Source organism: Gossypium hirsutum, chromosome A06 (assembly GCF_007990345.1).
Source record: "Gossypium hirsutum isolate 1008001.06 chromosome A06, Gossypium_hirsutum_v2.1, whole genome shotgun sequence".
NCBI classification, from domain to species: domain Eukaryota; kingdom Viridiplantae; phylum Streptophyta; class Magnoliopsida; order Malvales; family Malvaceae; genus Gossypium; species Gossypium hirsutum.
The window spans coordinates 126,692,398-126,711,936 of NC_053429.1; the positions used below are offsets into that span (position 1 = coordinate 126,692,398).

The following is a 19,539-nucleotide window of genomic DNA, read 5'->3' on the forward strand; positions in this document are numbered from 1 at the left end:
GTTAGGTGACCGCCCACGGAATTTACCCATATATATATATATACACTGAAGTCGCAGCTCACAATCTCCTGCATGTGTGCAAGAAAAGCTTCTCACAAGAGTGGAAATATATGCTCACACACAGCAATGCATGTAATGAAATTGGAAGTTAGTTTTTTTTTCTTTTTCAAATGAAAATTAGGAGACCTTATTAAACTAACGAGATAGATTATCTCCGTCGAATCTGAGTATACTTAACGGAGGATCCGATTCGGTTTAGAGCTCGAAAAATGTTATGACAGAACATTTCCAGACATGGAAGTTGAAACTTACAACAATGATACAGTCACGGACTCTTTTTTTTCCGATGACAATTCGAAGACCGTACTAAAACGCCGAGATCTTTTCGTGCCAACGAATTCGAATATACATGTCGGAGGATTCAAAGTGGGAAAACAATGCAGGGGAGAGTATGTATGTATCAGTGCAGGCTTATAATTGCAAGTTGATCTTCTCGGACCATTTGAAGATATTTGAATGAACTCGATTTCCTCCCAGTTCTTCACCCGAAGCCCCAGCCGCGATCCTTATAACATCCTCGATTAATGCAAAATTTCTCATTATATCGACGTGAGCACAGCTTAGAGTGCCGCGTCCTTCCAGTAAGGTTGTCGGAGGAGAGTGACGGTATTCCCTAAGGTATGTTCGGATTCCAGAAGGATTGAATTTGGTTTTACCGTGCCAAGCTTTGGCGCACATAAAACCGGCACTTAGAACTGGTACGGTCCCATCTCCATCGACAGAATAAACACCACCCTTCAGGCAGGTCTCTTCATCGTTGGTGGATGAATCAATTTGAAACGGAATATGACACTCAGCAGTAGGGGATAACTTATAAATGTATGCTCTTTCAGTCAGTAGGCCAGTTCCGTAGAAAGTAAAGATTTCCATCTCCGGCGCATTTGGCAACCTGCAAAAATCAAAGTGACGGTGAATAACTATATCGAACGAGCGTATGCCTTCATATTGCAATTGGAATTAACTAAATCGATTAACCGAAGAACAAAATGAACGTAGGTATCGGATTCTCACGTCGTTTCCAAGGGGTTCGACCAATACTTGTAGTGTTTATACTTAGGGTCATCCATATTATCGGCAATCCCATAGGAGAAATGAGCAGTACTGCGTGTCATCATTTTCGGAGCAACGAAATGAAGAAGTTCAACAATTGATTCAGCAGTGTATGTTTTATAATCCGCAAAAGCTTTAATACCTTCAAACCCCATGCCATGGTACTCGGTCCACAAATCTCGACAAGTCCGGTTTTCAGCTCTATGACCCTTAACAGCACCCTGAACACACCAATAAGGCAATCATAAAGGACATTATGGTGAACATCTCCACTCTTTTCCATGTAAAACCAGAACTACGAGCACGAACTCAAGTAAGCTTGGACACGGTTTTGAAGAACGAGTGATATAAGTTCATACCTTGAAGTCTATTCGATCAATATCATTCGAAGGTGCCTCAGCAACATCTTTACCAAAGGATACAATCCTTCCAAAATTTGCACTTCTTGTGAGAGAAATAGCACTCTTGGCACGTGCTGGGTTTGTGACCAGGGTGCTGTTCTTCATTTCTCTTTTCTGGTCACAAGAGTAACCTTCCTCGGGTGACCAATCTAGACCGCCCCATATCGTGTCCCCGCCTCTCGGTATCATCGACACAGTTGAATCCCAAGAGTGGCTCAGCCTCATCACATGTTGCAATATTTGAGGTTGAAATATATCATTCTCAAAAAAACCAGGTGCAATAGCCCTGCATTTTAGGTGCAGTTATAGTGCAATTGTGACGAAACGTTGTATCTATGTATGTATGCAGGAGCAAAACCAAAAAAATATTTTAGGGATCAAAATTAAATTATAAATTTTGATCAGAGTTAAAATACAATTTCACCAATGTATTAACTAATATCTTTATAATTTTTTAAAGGACTAAAATTAAAATCTTATTATTTTTAGGAGTCAAAGTACAATTCTACCAATATTAATTTATAATTTTATATATTTTAAAAAGTAAAATAATGCAAATTTTCAATTTTAAGGTCCCCTATCACCTCCTGCCGCCCCTGTATGTATGTATGTACACATCAACAAATAAGTATCTTACATAACTAACCACATATCCTATTAGTCCTTCTATTTTAGGAAAATTAATAGTTACGGTTAAAAAAATGTATAAAAATTACATTTTCATTTTTTTGTTTTGAGTTTAACTCCAAACAAAAAATTTCGCTTTAAGAATATTAACCTTATTAAATCATAAATAACGTAGATATTAAGTACCTGACAAGTGAAATATCCTTAGATTCAGCGGACAAAAACAAAGGTATAGCTTTCGGAACACCGAGAAACGGTGCGGCAATGTTAACCACGGCTTTAATATGCTTAGAACACCAATAGGGACCACCACCGCCGCCCATCGGAGGCGGTGCTTCGACCCACTTCATGAAATGTAGGAAAAATAAAGCTCCAGTTGAATGCGGAATGATAACAACCTTTTGTCCTCCACTTGTAGCTACCATCAGTTCTATGTTATTCTTGATTCGGCTCAATGTTTGGTCTCGAACCTGATTATTCAAAAGATTTCAACATTACACAAGAAATTTGTCAACCTAAAGACTAATGTTGAAAAAATCGGATCGTTTTTTATTGAATTGCGGTTTTCAATTCGATCAGTTGAATATTTTCTTTATTTTTAATACAATTCCTATTATTATTTATAACTTTTTCAAACTTGTAAATCGAAAGAAAATATACACTTAAACGTGTTTAAATCTACGTCCTGCAACAACAGTACTAACTGAGTTGTTTTCTTTATTTTTTAATACTTATATACTTTAAACACAAAATAAATAATATAAAAATACTCACACAACAATTTTGTTGTGTTGATTTTTTTATTTAAAAATAAATAAATTACCTATATAATGCTACTAATATATTTATTTTTGTTATATAAATCCGGGTTATTACTAAGTTCAAATTAAGATTATGTTGGGTTCAAGACATTTGGATTTTTTGAATTAGATTATTACGATTTTGGATCATTTTGAATTTCGGTCACTTTAGGTTCAAGTTATTTTAATTTGGGTGAACTTTGGGTTCCAATCGTTTCTGAGTTCAAATTAGTATCGGATTAGAATCAAATTGATCGTGTTGTGTTTTTAAATTCAAATATCAACCTCCAATATAGCTTTTCACTTTCTCAGAAAGCAAAAAATAAGGGTTTTTTACTAAAATAGGACAAAAAAATAAAAAAATACCAAAATAATACAAAGTAAAAACTATGTACCAAAATGGTACATTTGGGGTGGTGCCGCCAATGGCAGAGGCATGACCACCCCATGTCAAATCAGAAATTACTGTAGCTGCCGGTCAAATTGCAGCATAGGACTAAAATGTAATAATATAAAATATTTAGGGACCTGTTATGAAATTGTTCCATTTAGAATGGCTGCTGAAAAAATAAAAATTAAGGGGTGCCGCCTGACAGTGTGGCGGCACCAAACTTTAAATAGGGCTAATTTCCTTGTAAGCCCTTCTTATTTATTATTTTCTTTTTATTCCCCCTTCAACTCACTATATTGTTTTTAAACAAGCCCTTAACCTATTTTTTAGTTAAATAAGCCCTTAACTTATAGTTTTTACTAATAAAAGCCCTTTTATTTTAATATTAAAGTAAATATATTTTGAATTTCAAGCTTTTATCTTAAATTTTTTGTTGATGCAATAAAAATTATATGCACTTTAACATCAACATAAAATCTAAAAAAGTAATCAAAATTTTCGAATGAGTAGTTAAGAATATCATGTATATAAGTATTCTCAAGAAATTTTAAAATTTTATTTTTTATTTAATAAACTATTCACATCAACCTAAAATGTGAATTAGTTTATATTTTTTAAATAGCTTTACTTTGGGTAAAATATATTTACTTTAATATTAAAATGAAGGGCTTTTATGAGTAAAAACCATAAGTTAAGGGCTTATTTAACTATAAAAATAAGTTAAGGGCTTGTTTAAAAATAATATAGTAATTTGAAGGGGAATAAAAAGAAAATAATAAATAAAGAGGGCTTACAAGGCAATTAGCCTTATTTAAAGTTTGGTGTCGCCACACTGTCAGGCGGCACCCTTTCCCCCTTTTTTCAGGGGCCATTCTAAATAGATCAATTTCATAACTGATCCCTAAATACTTTATATTATTACATTTTAGTCCTGCACCACAATTTGACCGGTAGCTATAGTAATTTTTTATTTGACATGGGGTGGTCATGCCTCTGCCATAGACGACACCACCCCAAATGTACCATTTTAGTACATAATTTTTACTTTGTATTATTTTGGTAATTTTTTATTTTTTTTGTTCTATTTTAGTAAAAAAACCCAAAAAAATAACAAAAATCGAGTTCGGGAATAAGGTTACCTGTGTGTTTTGAAATGAGAGTCTCCAATCATAGGCAGCCATGAACATGGTTTTCTCTTCATATCCAATGCGTGCCAAGTTAGAAACCAGAGTTGTCCACACAAAGCAGCCTGAACCAAAGCCATCAGCGGTCACAAGTCCAGAGATAGGCCTCACTCTTATACCACAAGGATCCATACCAGTTTCATTGTCCAATGACATGTGCTCTACCCAGCATTGTGGTCTGCATAATCAACCATGGAGCAACACCAAAGAATTCAAAACCCTAATCATATAACCATGTTGAAAGGAGGCAAACTCGAAAAAATTTCAAAGTATTGTTCATCGAGAGTTGATAGATTGCTCTTGACAAGAGTTTTTAGAATTTATTGTTAAATTTATTAATTTTTTTTAGAATTTGAATTAAAATGACAAATTTTATAATCATTGAAAGTTAAGTTGGTTGAATTTTTTATATTTAGGATTAAATTGATAGAATGTGTAAGTATGAGAGGGCTAAATTTATTATTAGACCAATAAAAGAAACTTGTTCTGTGACCAAAATATTTGATTTTCAAATAATTTCGTGATTAAATAAAAAAAATTCAATAACCAAAATAGAATAGAGAATGATCATTTTTGTATTTTTAAATTTAGTTCCTAATATCAAATTTTTGCTTCACCCTATTAATAATGTATAAAAAAATTAAAATACGGTCAAATTATTTGACGTTTGACCTTTGAAATTGCAAATATCCATTTTTTAAAGTAAACGGTTAGAAATGACCAAATTATGATAGAGGGATTAAATCCATAAAAATACATAGTGCAGGGGACCTTTCGTACAATTTGACGTAAAATTAAACCCAAAAAGATTAAGCAGAAAATAAAAGAATTAGATATACCTTTTATAAACATCACCATAAGTGCCACCCCAAAGTCGCTTCCTAAACAGTCCTTGAGCACATTTCCGCCCTTCCCACAACTCAAGCCCGCCGGTCACGGCCGCCGGCACGAACACCACCGGATGTTTAGCCGTCAATCCCAGTTTCCTCAGCTTTACGCCCGGTGGGTCTGGCAACGGCCCCGTTATCACCTCCGTCACGTACTTGGGAAACGAAGCCGGCATTGCGTTATAAAGGAACAAGATGAACCACCACGTCACGCACACGCAACCAATCAACCAGCACCACGTGTCGAAACACGACCACTTCGACAGTGGTCTCTCTTCTTCGTGTTCGTATGCGATTTTTTTTCTCTTGCTTTCATAGCTGAAATCGCCATTTTCGTGTTCCTTTTCGGGTTTTCTGAAGGATTCATTAAAAGGGTGTTTCCTTCTTCTAAGCAAAGACATGTTTTGATGTTTCCCAAGCTTTTTTTAGTAAAAAAAACTAGTCGAATTTTTAAATGCACATGAGGTGTTTGATAAAATGTCTAAAAGAACAATGTTGTTTGTTTCTAGGGAAATTTTTATATTAAAAAAAAACACATGAAAACATCAAATAGAAACCTTCTCATCTTTTTTGGATTGAAAAATGAATATTTTTATTAAAAAAATACAGAAGACAGTGGAATCACAAAATGGCCAAAGACAGCCTTTCCCATCAAACTAATTTACAACATTTTTTAAAAAATTTCATAATCTGTAGAAGAAGGTAGTAGCTGAAAAAGAGTTGAAATTGGGGGAAAACCCAAGAAACTAATACTAATAATAGAAATGGATTTTTGTTGTTTTGAGTATTGCAGAAGGGATCAAAAAGACTGCTTCTTTTGGGGATTGGATGTTTTGATGAAGCAAGTAAAAGGCAATTGAGTGTGGAAAAAAAATGAAGAATTTTAAAGCAACGGGTCAATGAAGCAATTGAGGAAGGTAGGTGTGTAATCTCACACTCAAAATCTAATAATAGATCCATTTTCAAAAATCATTTAATTATATTTTGAAAAATGAAAAATGCGGATAAAATTTTAACTCGATTGGTATTAGTATTACTGTTACTGTAAAGGTTAGTTTAGCATTATTGTTGTCGTGAAAAAATAATTTTGAAAAGTTTGGTTTAAATTTTTGAGTTAATCGAGTTGATAAGTCTAATTTTATCATTTTAATTCGATTTGAAAATTTTTTGAATCGAGTCGAGTAAAATGAAATTCTGGTCGAATCGAGTAAAAAATTTCGAGTTGATGAGACTTATTTTATCATCCTAACTTGATTCGAATTTTTTTCGAATCAAGTCAAGTAAAATGAAATTCGAGTTTAATCAAATCGAGTGACATTATTTGAGTTAAATTAAAAAATGTAAAATGTAAAATTAAAATCTTATTACAGAATAATTAATTTCATATTGGAGCACATGAATTTAAAAGTATATATATTTGAAACATTTTTCAAAGCGAAATAATAATAATAAATAATATATTTTATTATGATAAACTTAAGAGTAAACTATAAAAATAGTTACTTTTGTTTGCCCCAAATTACATTTTAGTCACTTATGTTTGAAATGTTACATTTTAGTCACTTATGTTATCGTTTTGTTACGAAGTAGTCACTCTACTATTAAGCTCCATTACCTCCCTAACGACAATCCTATGTGGCGGTTCAAAATGGTTTAAAATGTCAACTTGGATGTCCGATTGGGATAAGAATAGTTTTTTCAGTCAAAATGGAAAAGAAAATTAAAAGAAAAAGAGACAAATAATTTTTCTTTTTCAGTTTAATATGTAATTAGTTTAAAATTTTTGATTAATTAAATTTATTTAATTAAAAACTTATTCTGGTCCTAGTTGGACATCCAAATTAACATTTAAAACTCATTTGAACTGTCATGTAGGATTTCCATTAAGGAGATAACAGAACTTAACGGCAGAGTAACTATTTTGTAACAAAACTACAACATAAATGACTAAAATGTAACACTTCAAACATAAGTGACTAAAATGTAATCTGAAGTAAATAAGAGTGACTATTTTTATAGTTTACCCTAAACTTAAATCAATAAGCAACTTATTTAAGTTCCAAAAGTACCAAATTAATTAATCAAACTTGGTAAAACAATGGATTGACGGGTATCGACACGTGTTCTTCCCTATTTTGTATGGGCTCACTTTATATGACATAACGCTGGTAAAGTTAAGACTAAACTCCTAAGAAGGTCGAGCTTTGCCAAATTATATCTTTAAGTGAGGTAGGTTGAGAAGCATAACTATGGTCAATTTTACTTGGAAATAACAAACAATAAAATATGACTTTTTAAAACCTCTCCAATTATGGTAAAACTATTACGGAGGTCTCCGTATTAAAAGTTAGATTGCATTTTGCTTATCTATTAAACAAAGAGATAAATTATACTAATAGTCACCCAACTATAAAAAGTTATAAGGTGATCACTCAATTATTAGTAATTTTTTTCTTGGCCAACCAACTATAGTGGACTAACGTAAAAATAGAAACACCCAAAAAATCCAAGATAGTCGAGTGAGCAAAAAAGACAAAATCGAATTGTTGATAGTTAAATTTATTGATTTACTTTAGAATTTGAACTAAAATGACAAATTTTGTAAACATTGAAGGTTAAATTTGTTGGTTTTTTTTAATATTTAAGATCAAATTGATAAAATTTGTAAATATCAGAAGCTAAATTTATTATTAAACCCCGTAAAAAAAACTTGCATCAGTTTCCCATCATTCAACTAAAATATTTAATTTCAAAAAATTGATTAACTAAATCAGAAAATTTAATAGTTAATGGGCCAAAATAGAACAAAATAAATTTTTAGTGACATTTTTGTACTTTGCCCAAATATATATATTCGAATTTGAGTGAAACGACACCGTTTGGCATTGGATTTGAGGCTTAGTCATTATTGCCAAGATCGTCGGGTAAAAGCATCCACTTTGTCTGAGATTCATGGGTCTCACCTCAACTCTAGAAGCAGTACAAGTATTTATTACTTCTGCCATTGTGTTCCACCCTTTTATTATTATTAATAATTGTTATGTATAAAATATAGACCATGTGGGTCCTAACCCGACCTAGTGTTTGACCGGGACTCGAGATTTAACCTCTCACCATCATTTAGCTTACTGGTTCGATTATCTAGGACATACGTACTCGCCAGTTATTTTAGCTTACAACGTATAGTCTAGGTAACCAATGTTCTGCTCGTCCTCTTCTTTTCGTCAACGTCTTCTTGAGACACTTAAAGACGCATGTCACCCCTAGGGAAGGACAACGTGTTACCACAGCACGGGGATATAGAAAAATTAACACTCAACAATAAATATTTTTGGTAAAAATTAATATATAAATTTAAACTTAGACCTACGTATAATTGCATATTAATTATATTAATTAATACACTGAAAACCAGTTGTGCAAATAAATGTTAAAGTACAAAAATTCTCATCTACCTCATATCAATGTCTGCAAACAAATATTTACGTACCACCTCTTATAACAAATAAATTTATATAAATATATTTATAAAAACTCGAAATAAAAATTATATTTATAAAAAAATATTTAAAATATAGATATTATGTGTATATATATATTTTTAAAATTTTATATAAGATATAAAATGATAAAAATATTCTTATAGTAATGTCTGTTATTTTATTAAAGAAATGGGTTTTTAGTAATTTTCAACTTAACTAAAACGTATCAACTCTTTAAATAATCATATAGATTAATATCAATATTTTGACACTAACTAAATAAGCTCAATGGCCGCCGCCAAAATTTAGTTGTAGTAGTAGTTAAAGCTCTCAATTGATATTTAAATAACACATGTTGAAATTTTGTCATCTAAATATAATAAAAATAAATAAATATTACGATTTGAATCTAAATATAAATTAAATAAATAAATTATCTGATAAATATTTGAATATATTAAATACTCTTATTTAGAAAGTAAAAAATAAAATAAAAAATATTTAAAAAGTAAAGGAGGGTGAAATTATATATCTAAATCGATATTTAAAAAAAATATTATTTATAAAAGTAAAATAAATTGAAATAATAAATGGATTAATATTTGGTATATTGATAGTATATTTTTTTTATTCACATGAAGTCTTTAAAAATTGTTATGTGTCATTTACATATATATATAATAATTTACTACAGTCTTATAGTATACTCGTTATCATCTTGACCTTGTTTATGGAGTTTAAAAACTTCACTGGTAGTGTACTAAATATTTTCTCATAATAAATATTAAAAATATTTATTTTATGTATATTTCAGATAATAATGAAAATAGGAGAGGGGTTCGATTATACTAGTATAAAATTAAAATACTTTTACACACTTTTGTATATTTCTGTACAATTAATATTTTAACGATCCAACCATCATATATTATATTCTGTTCATATAGATTGTCCATGTCAAATTTGACGAAAATTAAAAAATTCTAACTGTTTGTTTTATATAGAAATTTTTCAACCGTTCAATAAATATTAATTTGTAAATTTTTTGGATCGATATGATAGAGATATCTGGTCAGTTCAAAAGTTTACATGTATGACAAGTACAATTATAACGATCATTAATATCTTAAGCGTACAAAAACATATTAAATAGTAATTTTACACAGGTGTAAGTTTTTTTTTTGAACATTAATGTCATTATAGGTTCTTATCATATCTACTCTTTTTGATACAATGTTTAGAATTACCCATAGCGCTTCCCTAACCTTTAAATAGAAAGATAGTACGTTTCAATGTACTCGAACACGTGTCATTCTTTACTGACAACAGTACTTAATCAACTACACCGATAGAAGTTAATGTCTTTCTATTAAAATATTTTAATTCAAATGTCACTCAAATTAAAAAAAAAGAAAAATATATATTTGTAATATCCAAAACCAAAAATTACTTACCACAATCAAATTAAAAATAGGTTTAAATTAAAAAAAAAACCCAAAGTCTTCCAGTCAAAATGGGCTGGATTGGACCACTTACTTTTTTGTAATTATTGCAAAATTAAAGTCTCCCTTTAACCCATGCCTTGAAGTTGATATGTAGGACTAAAGAATAATTTTTTTTTCAATTACAATAATAAAGTAAAACCCAAATAATAAATACGACTAATATAATTCGAACCCAAACCACACTTGAAACAATGAGCATTTTTGAAATCAATGAAAATCTATCAATATCATTAATATTTTCCAACAACTAAACTTGCAATGGGTTTTTAAGAATTTTGTATCTCATCTTGAGCAAAAAAGACTTGTTGTGGCAACACCAACAAACGCTCAGAAGACAAATTGAAAGCAATAATGTCGAAAAATAAATGCTTACAAGTTAGTTATCTTTATGAGTCGGATTATCAGCATAAACCAAAAGATTTGTCCTAAAATTAGGAGGGTTTTGGTAAAAATATTAAATTTGAAAAATGAGTTTAGACAAAAAATTAAACCCATTTAAAATATAGGTCAGTTTCAAGCTTAAATATTCAAAGTCCTAGCCCGATCCAACTCGAACTGTTTTAAGTTTATAATACTTTATATTATATAATTTATAACACATTAAAAAAATAAGCTTATACTAAATATATGGTATCCTAATGTAAACATTAAAATAATGTTAAGATAACTATATAAAAAATTTAATAAATAAAAATATATAAAATACATATACTTTAAAAAAATAATATGAGTAGGTCTAAAATAAAATTAAATTAATATTTTACAAATATAGACAAATTTAAATAAAAATTTATACCCATATTTTAAATCGAACTAAATTTGAATAAACATAAAATATATTAACAGTATATTTAAATTCTGCTCGAACCTGACCTGATCTAATTTGACTCGTAAACCGTGTAAAATAAGTGCGAGATAAATGGGTTATCATTTCTTAGCTTAATAGGACTCTTAACTCTTCAATCTTATCACCTCTTCAATCATATTCCCAGCCTTTCCATTCCAATTATGAAAAAGTATGGCAATAAAGGGTCACTTTGATGGATGGGATACCCATAGCCTGCCCAGCCTTTCCATTCCAATTATGAAAAAGTATGGCAATAAAGGGTCACTTTGATGGATGGGATACCCATAGCCTGCCAAAATTCACATGTAAATTGACCATTTTAAAAGAATTGCATGCAAGAAGTGGGGAAAACAATGTATAATCAAACAAATTTTTTTCACTCGAAATTTCACGTCCTTAATTTAAAAAATCATCAATGAAATCCCAACGTATACGATTATAGATCTTTTCTAAGTTAATGAGGTGTCGTAAAAGTCGTAAGAGATGGATATCCATGATACGACACCTCGTTAAGTTAATCGCCTCTTGTATAATTATTATATTGTTAATAACTTTATTTGGCTCGTAATTTAAGTTTGAAGGTAGTGATGTTGAAAATTATTAAAGAAAACATACCAATTTATATAAACCAACATGAGAATAACTATTGATAATCAAATTAATCAAGGACAAATTTCGTTAATAAGACAATAAATCGATTTAATTTTTAGTGTGAAATATTCAATTAGATACAAATTGGTAGGGGTGAACAAAATTAGATTCGATTCGAAAAACTCGATAAAAAATTTAAATTTTGAATTAAATAGTTCAAGTTATTTGAGTTAATCAAGTTATTTGGATCAACTTGAATAAAAATTCGAATAAAAAAATGCAAAACTATGTCGTTTTGATAAATGTTTACTCATTAAGTTAAAAGGCAAAACCATTATATTGTTTATGTAGTTAAATAATCTTGTAATTTGTCTACTAATTAAATAATCGATCCATATAACTGCAATATTGAGTATAAAAAATAAGGTTCGTTAACTCGACTCGACTCGAAATTTTTTAACTCGATTTGATTCGAAAAAAATTTAAATTGAGTTTAATTGCTAAAATAGGATTTGTCAACTCGACTAATTTAAAATTTTTTGACTCAATTCAATTCAACTCGACTCGACTCAACTCGATCGAATACTTACCCTTATAAATTGGGTTCAAGAAATTAATTGATTTTAAAAAAGATAAATCGGAGAAAGGCTTTTCATACTTTTAAGCCTATTATTTACTGGTTGCTATCATTATGGAAGATTCATGTTGATATGTTATATTCTTGTACTCAATGATGATGTCACTAGACTTGTTTATGGATCGAGTTATTCGTTCAAGGTTAAGGGTATGTTCAAAATTTGAGACGTTTTAGGAAAAATATTAAGTTTGAAAAATAAACTTAAGCTAAAAAATTAAGCCAATTTAAAATATGGATCATGCTCAGAATTGAACATTCAAGGCTCGAACCCAGCTCGGCCTTACCCATTTTAAAATTTATAATACTTTATATATGTTATTTTTATATATTATGTAATTTATAACATATTAAAAAATAAACTTATATTAAATATATAATACTACTCAAATGTAAACATTAAAATAATATTAAGATGACTATATAAAAAATTTCAATAAATAAAAAAAATTAAATTAAAATAATATAATTTAAAAAATTAAAATTACTATAGGCGGATCTAAAATGAGTTTGGATTAGCTTTTTGCAAATATGAACAAATATAGGTAAAATTTTATGTTCATATTTTGAGTCGGGCCAGGCTTGGATAAACCAAAAATATATTAATATTATGCTTAGGTTGACCCGACCCATAAGCACCTCTCGATGCCAAGGACTGGTAGAGGTCCCAATCCCCCCTAAAATTTGAAATTTAACTTTTGGCCTTTACAATTTATAAAATTGTAAATTGTTATATTATAAAATTACACTTTGATCCCTCAAAGTGATAAATTTTGATTTAGTCCTCTAAAAAATTATAAAATGATAAACTACTAAAATGATAAAATTGTATTTTCACTCTCATAAAAATATAAAAACTTAATTCCAACCACAAAATGATTTTCCAATTACACCCCTACTTGTACCCATGTTGAAAGAAGTGTCCACATCATAAAACCTAAACCGAAATTTATGGACAATATTTAAATGCTAGAATTCAAATGTTTCAATGTACATTATGAAACATACAATATGCTAATTAATTTGATAATCAAACTATGAGTAAGGATTCAACATTTTAAGTTTTAACCTAGATGGATATCATAACTGGAAGATTAACAATTCATATGTCAACTACACATCAACATACAGCTCGTAATTTACACACCGGTTGCCTTCGCCAACGGCCGTGCAGAGGCTGTTGGTGAAGTGTTGAACTCTTCATTTCGTTATCACGGATCAAACCCTAATAAGATAATATAAACTTACTCGAAATACAATAGTGTACCTTTCATATTGTCTGATGTTGGACATGGTTAGGTCTTCAAGGGAACTTTCTTCTGTCTATCGGATATTCGAGCTGGAGCTGTTGAATGTGATTTGAAGCGGCCTCTTCCTCCTTCCTCTTTTTCCTGAAAATCCGGATTCTTATTGTTTAATTGCATTTTCAATAAAAATTAATGTTGTTGAGGGGAGGCTGATTCTTTTAAGAGAATTCTTCGAAGTATCATCCGCTCAAAGCCAATGATTGAGGGTCGGCCTCCCCTCAACAAATGCATGCATGGTTTTTTGGCCCATAGCAAAGCAAGTTCTTATATTATTCGAAAAGCCACTACTATAGGCATCGCCTACGATGAACAATTAGACTTGTCAACTTTGGCTCGAACCTGAACCCAACCCAACTCTATTTGACCATAAAAGTTAACAAACCCAATTGACCTAAACCTAAAAATGACTTCCACCTGAAATGATCCAAACCCAAAATAACTTAAACCTGAAGTAAATAGAACTCAATATGATACGAAATCGTAATGACCCACTATAAGAAACCCAAACCTCAAACTCAACTCAAATGAATTGAACTCAAACAACCCGAAACCAAAATGGCCCGAACCTAGAATGTCTCGAATTGGAAATTGACCCAAACCTGGAATTGTCTTGAACCAAAATGACCCAAAAATTTTAAAATTCCAATTGATCCGATCTAAAACCAACCTGACCTACCCAATCGATAGGTCTAAGAACCATAGTTAAACAGTTTTGAATACCTTTTTCTTGACAATCTGAACAACATCTTCATCCTGCAGAACATGCCCAAGGCCACAATGTTGAGGGTAGTGCCTTGCACTAGTGCCCCAGACTAGAACATATTTGACATCCTTTATCAAATTTCTATGAATGTGATTACAAAAGTCTTCCACTGTGCAGCCACCCCTATCCTATTTTGTACCAAGAAAAATGGAATGAAGAATGAGAGGAAGAAAAGTAGGAGAATTCAAAGGTATAGAGTATAAGAGGTAATGGAAATGATAAGAACATAGTTGAGACATACAGCAGAGAGAACCACGGGATCACTGAAATCAGGTTGCTGGCCTTGTGGTTTTGTATATACTCTCACAAGCCCCATCTCTTCCCACATCTTCGAAAGCAGTCTATCCAAGTTCAGCTGCACAAGCAACAACATACATCAAACATGAAATTGATAACAGGTTTCACCTTGCATTCCATTATCTATGAACAGAAGACAGTATGTTAGTGTACTTTTGGCAGGTAATGGACAATGAGCTTCATAAAAAGCATGATGAGATGACAGGTCAACAGACTTTGAACATAACACTAGAAGAAACAAGCTGCATTCTAAAAACAACACTCTTCTTCCTTAAATTCCATTCTAGTTCTTTATTATTTCCAGAAACCATTAACATTTAAAAGACAACAGGGGATAAAAAACATACCTTCAGATTGCAGCTTATGACAACAGAATTCGGCCGCTGCGCTAACTTATCCACATCATCAATGCCAATGACATCTATCTTGTTGTAAACATAAACACACTTGATATATTTGCGGTTTCCTTCAATGACATCAATAAGATCATCCACGGTAGCATCCTCGCGAAATAGAACCTGAAAAATAATCCATCAAGAATATCTGAGAGTAAGGAAACACCATTTAAGATCGAATCATATCGAAGGGTACATACCTCTGCATTGTGAATTTTGTATTCATGTAAAATTTGATAACAGAGTTTCTCATCCACATGAGTTAAAGGTAATGTGCTGTTGAAAGAGATTCCTCCAGTTTTTTTCTTTTTAAAATATATCTGCAAATGAAATAACACGTATATGAAGATACGGTAAAAAATACCAAATCATTTGTTACGTGACAATCATCATTCTTCTCAAGACAAACAACAATTCAATACTTTAAAACCTACAAATATAGCTAATATATCATTGATTTACCACGCAGACAACAGTCAGGAATGAACTTACTTGAGGAGGTCTCTTGTTTAAATGCAGACCCACAGATTCCAGTTCCCTGGTTAATATCTGGCGATGACCCTCACTCTGAATTTCCATAGCAAGATTAAATGGGCATAAGGAAAGAAGTGATAAAAACAAGGAAAACAAGTAGTCAAAAAAGAAAAATAACATAACTCTTGAAAGTTTTATGGTATCAAGTTAACAATAATATTCAGGATTGAGGAAACAGGCATTAATAGTTAAAACATTGACCAACTATGGCAACTATAAACATCATAATTGCATGACCATCTGTTGACAGTAACACTTTATGAGCATCCTAATCAAGAATTTCATCATAACAAATAAGCATAATGACCAATTCTTGAACCCCACTATTATGGTATGGATACTTACTTTAGAGGCATCAAGAACCATAAGCACAAGATCCGACGACTTGGCAACAGCAATAACCTGAGAAACAAGCAATCTCATAAAATATTTTGAGATAAAAAACAAAACTACTCAATCAAATTGAGCATAAGAATGAGATCAGATAGTTGAACAGTAAGTAAAAGGAAAAAGACATAATCTTATCTTTTTCTTAGTAGGAACTTTGAATGTAGGCATATAGCACCCTCAACCAACTTCAACATAACACTCAGCCAACAAGAATGTTAAGCATTTAATCAAACAACATTTAAAGGAGAATGTTAAGCAGTTAATCAAACAACATTCAATTAAAAATTTTATCAGCATTTCCCTCACTTGGTAATGATACATTTTATACCAAGAGACGAGAACATACCACCAGGTAAAATTAGAATCTGCAAATTTTTACCTGCCTCCCACGTCCTTTGCCTTCAGAAGCACCTTCAATAATTCCAGGAAGATCAAGTAGTTGAATCTTAGTATCGGTGTAGTGTATGATACCAGGAATGCATGCAAGTGTTGTGAACTCATAAGATGCAGCTTCTGAATGAGTTCCTGTTAACATTGTTAAAAGGGTTGATTTCCCCACACTGTAGTCGAAATACAATGCAACAGTTAGCTTCCTCTCCAAAGAAAAAATGTAGACAGAGAGCACAAATTTATGCATGTTATACTAATCAGAAAGTACACTGTATGTTTTCCTAAATTAATTGCTCAAGAAGATAAAGCAAGCTAGAGTCAAGGTCTCAGTATGCAAGTGATAAAGGTACAGACCTTGGAAATCCTATTAGTGCTACACGTCCATGACCAAATTTTGTAACTTCAAAACCATCTCCACCTGCACTAGAACCCTGATATATAGATTCGAAAGAAGTTTAAAGGACAAAAAGAAAGATTATTGCATGGAAAAGGTAGTGCAATCTTAATAATAAATCAACGAACAGCTTAATCATTCAAAACTCTTATAAATATCTAGCCAACCAAGCAAGAAAAAATAACTTATTTGAGCAGTTAGATATGGTAAAGTTATATAGTAAAAAGAAACCCACCTACCTAGAAAGTGAAAAAGAACCTGTAAACTTAAAACATTGAAGAAAAAGAAAAGAAAAGGAAACTGATATTAAATTCAAGCCTTAGGAATTGTTAGTAAAGATAGATGGTAACATTATTAGCAGGCACAAGTACATTAATAAGTGGCAAAGCAGAAGTTAGAGAAATATATACCTATAGTTATGTATTCATCATATAAGTAGAAAACAAAAAACAAAATTAGAATTTATTCATACAAAAGAAACATTCATACTTTTGGTGGCTCTAGTAATTGAGTCCTTAGCTTTGCAATCTTTGCCTTGAGCTGGCCAAGATGGTATTCTGTATATATTCAGTCCAAAAATAATAAAAAAAACATAAGTTAATAGATTCACTGTTTTCAATAGGATGAAGAATTAGCAAAATAACAACAAATAAAAGGGAAAATTCAGTTCATAAGAGATAAAATTTATACCTGTTGCCTTATTTTTCTGGGTTCGAGCCATCTCGGCTTCAATTTCTTTAATCCTCTCAATGATCCCCATTTTTTCCCCCTTGATTTCAAGTGCTAAAACAAGAGCACTGATATATGGATTTATATAAAACAAAAATTAAGTGAAAAACAAGCTAAAATCATGCACACACACACAAAAAAAAAAAACCAATACATATTGAAAGAAAAACTGAACTTTGAAGAGAACCCAATTATAGGAGGTGATCAAAGAAGAAAAAAAATATTAACACAAAAATCCATGAAAGCGCCGTGTTTGGTAGACAAGAAAAAGGTGTAAAAAAAGGGAGAGAAATGATTCCTTTTCCTTTTCTTCTTTTTTTCAATATTCGATAAGAAACTGATTAGTTGAAGCATGTCATCGTAACATTATAACTATCAGTAAAAATAAATTTAAATTATGAAAAAAGGAAAAGAAAATTGATTTTGTTGATCATCATATCGGACTGAAAAGAAAGCGAAATTTAGAAATAATTGAGCCAAAAAAAAAACTTGAAGTATATGGCATCGTAAGTTTATAACTGCATGGAATTGATTGAAATAAATATATAAATAAATAAAGAGATAATAAAAATTATGTTTAATGAGTGACTCACCGGAACTGAGTTGAAAGGCGATCTATGGAGCAGAAAGATGAAGAAGGAAGACGAAGCTGAGAGACAGCGGCAGGCTTTTAAAACAGAAAAATGAGGGACTTCGGGATTTTTAAAGGCCCAACAAATTAGGATCATAAATTAAGAAAGAATACCTGCATATTATTCGTTTTACTATGCATAAAAATTTATTTCACCCTAAAATTTAAAATAATTTTTATTTAATTTTTCTTCTATTTTAAAATTTAAATTTGTATTATTTATCAAATCATATAAAGATGGATGAAAAAATCAATATTTATTAACTTGGTATTAGACCTCTCCATGGATCGACTAGCCTGCCCGACTTGACCTGAACCCCTACTCGAGGGTTTGAACAAAAATACAAGCTCGAAAAATAAACTTAAACAAAAAGATAAGATTCATTTAGAGTTTTTTGGCCCTACCTTACCTAAATACATGCCTAAGGTATCGATACCTTATAGTAAGTATCAATACCCTCCCCAATGTATCGATACCTCGTAGCAAGGTATCGATACTATAGGCTTTAATACAGTCCGGGTCAGTCTGGGACCGAGTTTAGCATCTATACTTGGGTTGGGCTTGGGAAAAATTTTAGGCCCATTTTTTGGACCAGACCAAACCTGGGCCTATCAACAATTAATTTATTTTTTAAAAATAATAAATATATAATATTCTTTATTTAAAAAAATAATAATTAATGATATGACATATATATGAACTGCTGTATGGATACCACATCAGCAAAATTAACAAACATTAAATTTTTTCGTCATCTATTTTGAGATGATTTGACAAATAATGCAAGTTCAAGAGTTAAAAAATGTAAAATTTTAAATGGATGAATAAAATAAATTTTTTATAAAGTTAGAGGACCAAATAAATTATTACACTTTCAAATTAATTACATAATTATATGCAAAGGCTTTATGGCCCACTAGGCTTCGATAATTTTTTAGTCAGATGTCAATTTAGAATTTTTAATCTCTCGTATGATTTGGTTTAGCTTGTTTTACTCTTTAAAAATAATAAAATATATAAAAATAATTTTACATTAATATTAATATTAATAAATTTTTATAGTTAAATTTAAATAAATTTTTTATTAAATTTTAAACAATAAAAAAAGGTTATTATAACAAGTTGGGTTAAACTTGGCTTTGAGTTTAGATTTTCTTATAATCGAAACTAGACCAAGCCCAATCATGAATTCCTCGAATTATTTGTCCATAATCATATTAAAATAATACTGGATAATTGAAATATATTC

At 30.8% G+C, this 19,539-nt stretch overlaps 2 protein-coding genes across 5 annotated transcripts; both read right to left on the bottom strand.

Moving 5' to 3' along the window:
- Positions 1-206: 206 nt before the first annotated feature.
- LOC107947285 (phospholipid:diacylglycerol acyltransferase 1) lies at positions 207-6,199 on the bottom strand. Its single transcript, XM_041116316.1, has 6 exons — positions 5,353-6,199; positions 4,469-4,691; positions 2,325-2,608; positions 1,470-1,797; positions 1,072-1,331; positions 207-949 (listed from the first exon to the last, which is right to left on the bottom strand). The coding sequence occupies exons 1-6, from the start codon at positions 5,799-5,801 to the stop codon at positions 472-474; spliced, it is 2,022 nt and encodes a 673-aa protein (XP_040972250.1). The 5' UTR covers positions 5,802-6,199; the 3' UTR covers positions 207-471.
- Positions 6,200-13,471: 7,272 nt separating this feature from the next.
- LOC121230839 (developmentally-regulated G-protein 2) lies at positions 13,472-18,387 on the bottom strand. 4 transcript variants are annotated; one of them, XM_041116317.1, is made up of 12 exons: positions 18,252-18,387; positions 17,620-17,726; positions 17,419-17,486; positions 16,890-16,966; positions 16,525-16,705; positions 16,101-16,157; positions 15,714-15,788; positions 15,422-15,541; positions 15,174-15,344; positions 14,771-14,884; positions 14,487-14,657; positions 13,472-13,850 (listed from the first exon to the last, which is right to left on the bottom strand). In XM_041116317.1, the coding sequence occupies exons 2-12, from the start codon at positions 17,687-17,689 to the stop codon at positions 13,755-13,757; spliced, it is 1,200 nt and encodes a 399-aa protein (XP_040972251.1). In that variant the 5' UTR covers positions 17,690-17,726; positions 18,252-18,387; the 3' UTR covers positions 13,472-13,754. The 4 variants fall into 4 exon arrangements, with proteins under 4 accessions (XP_040972251.1, XP_040972252.1, XP_040972253.1 ...); XM_041116318.1 differs by having other exon boundaries at positions 17,620-17,712; positions 18,252-18,385; XM_041116319.1 differs by lacking the exon at positions 18,252-18,387 and adding an exon at positions 17,169-17,194 and having other exon boundaries at positions 17,620-17,724.
- Between the last annotated feature and the right edge of the window lie 1,152 nt (positions 18,388-19,539).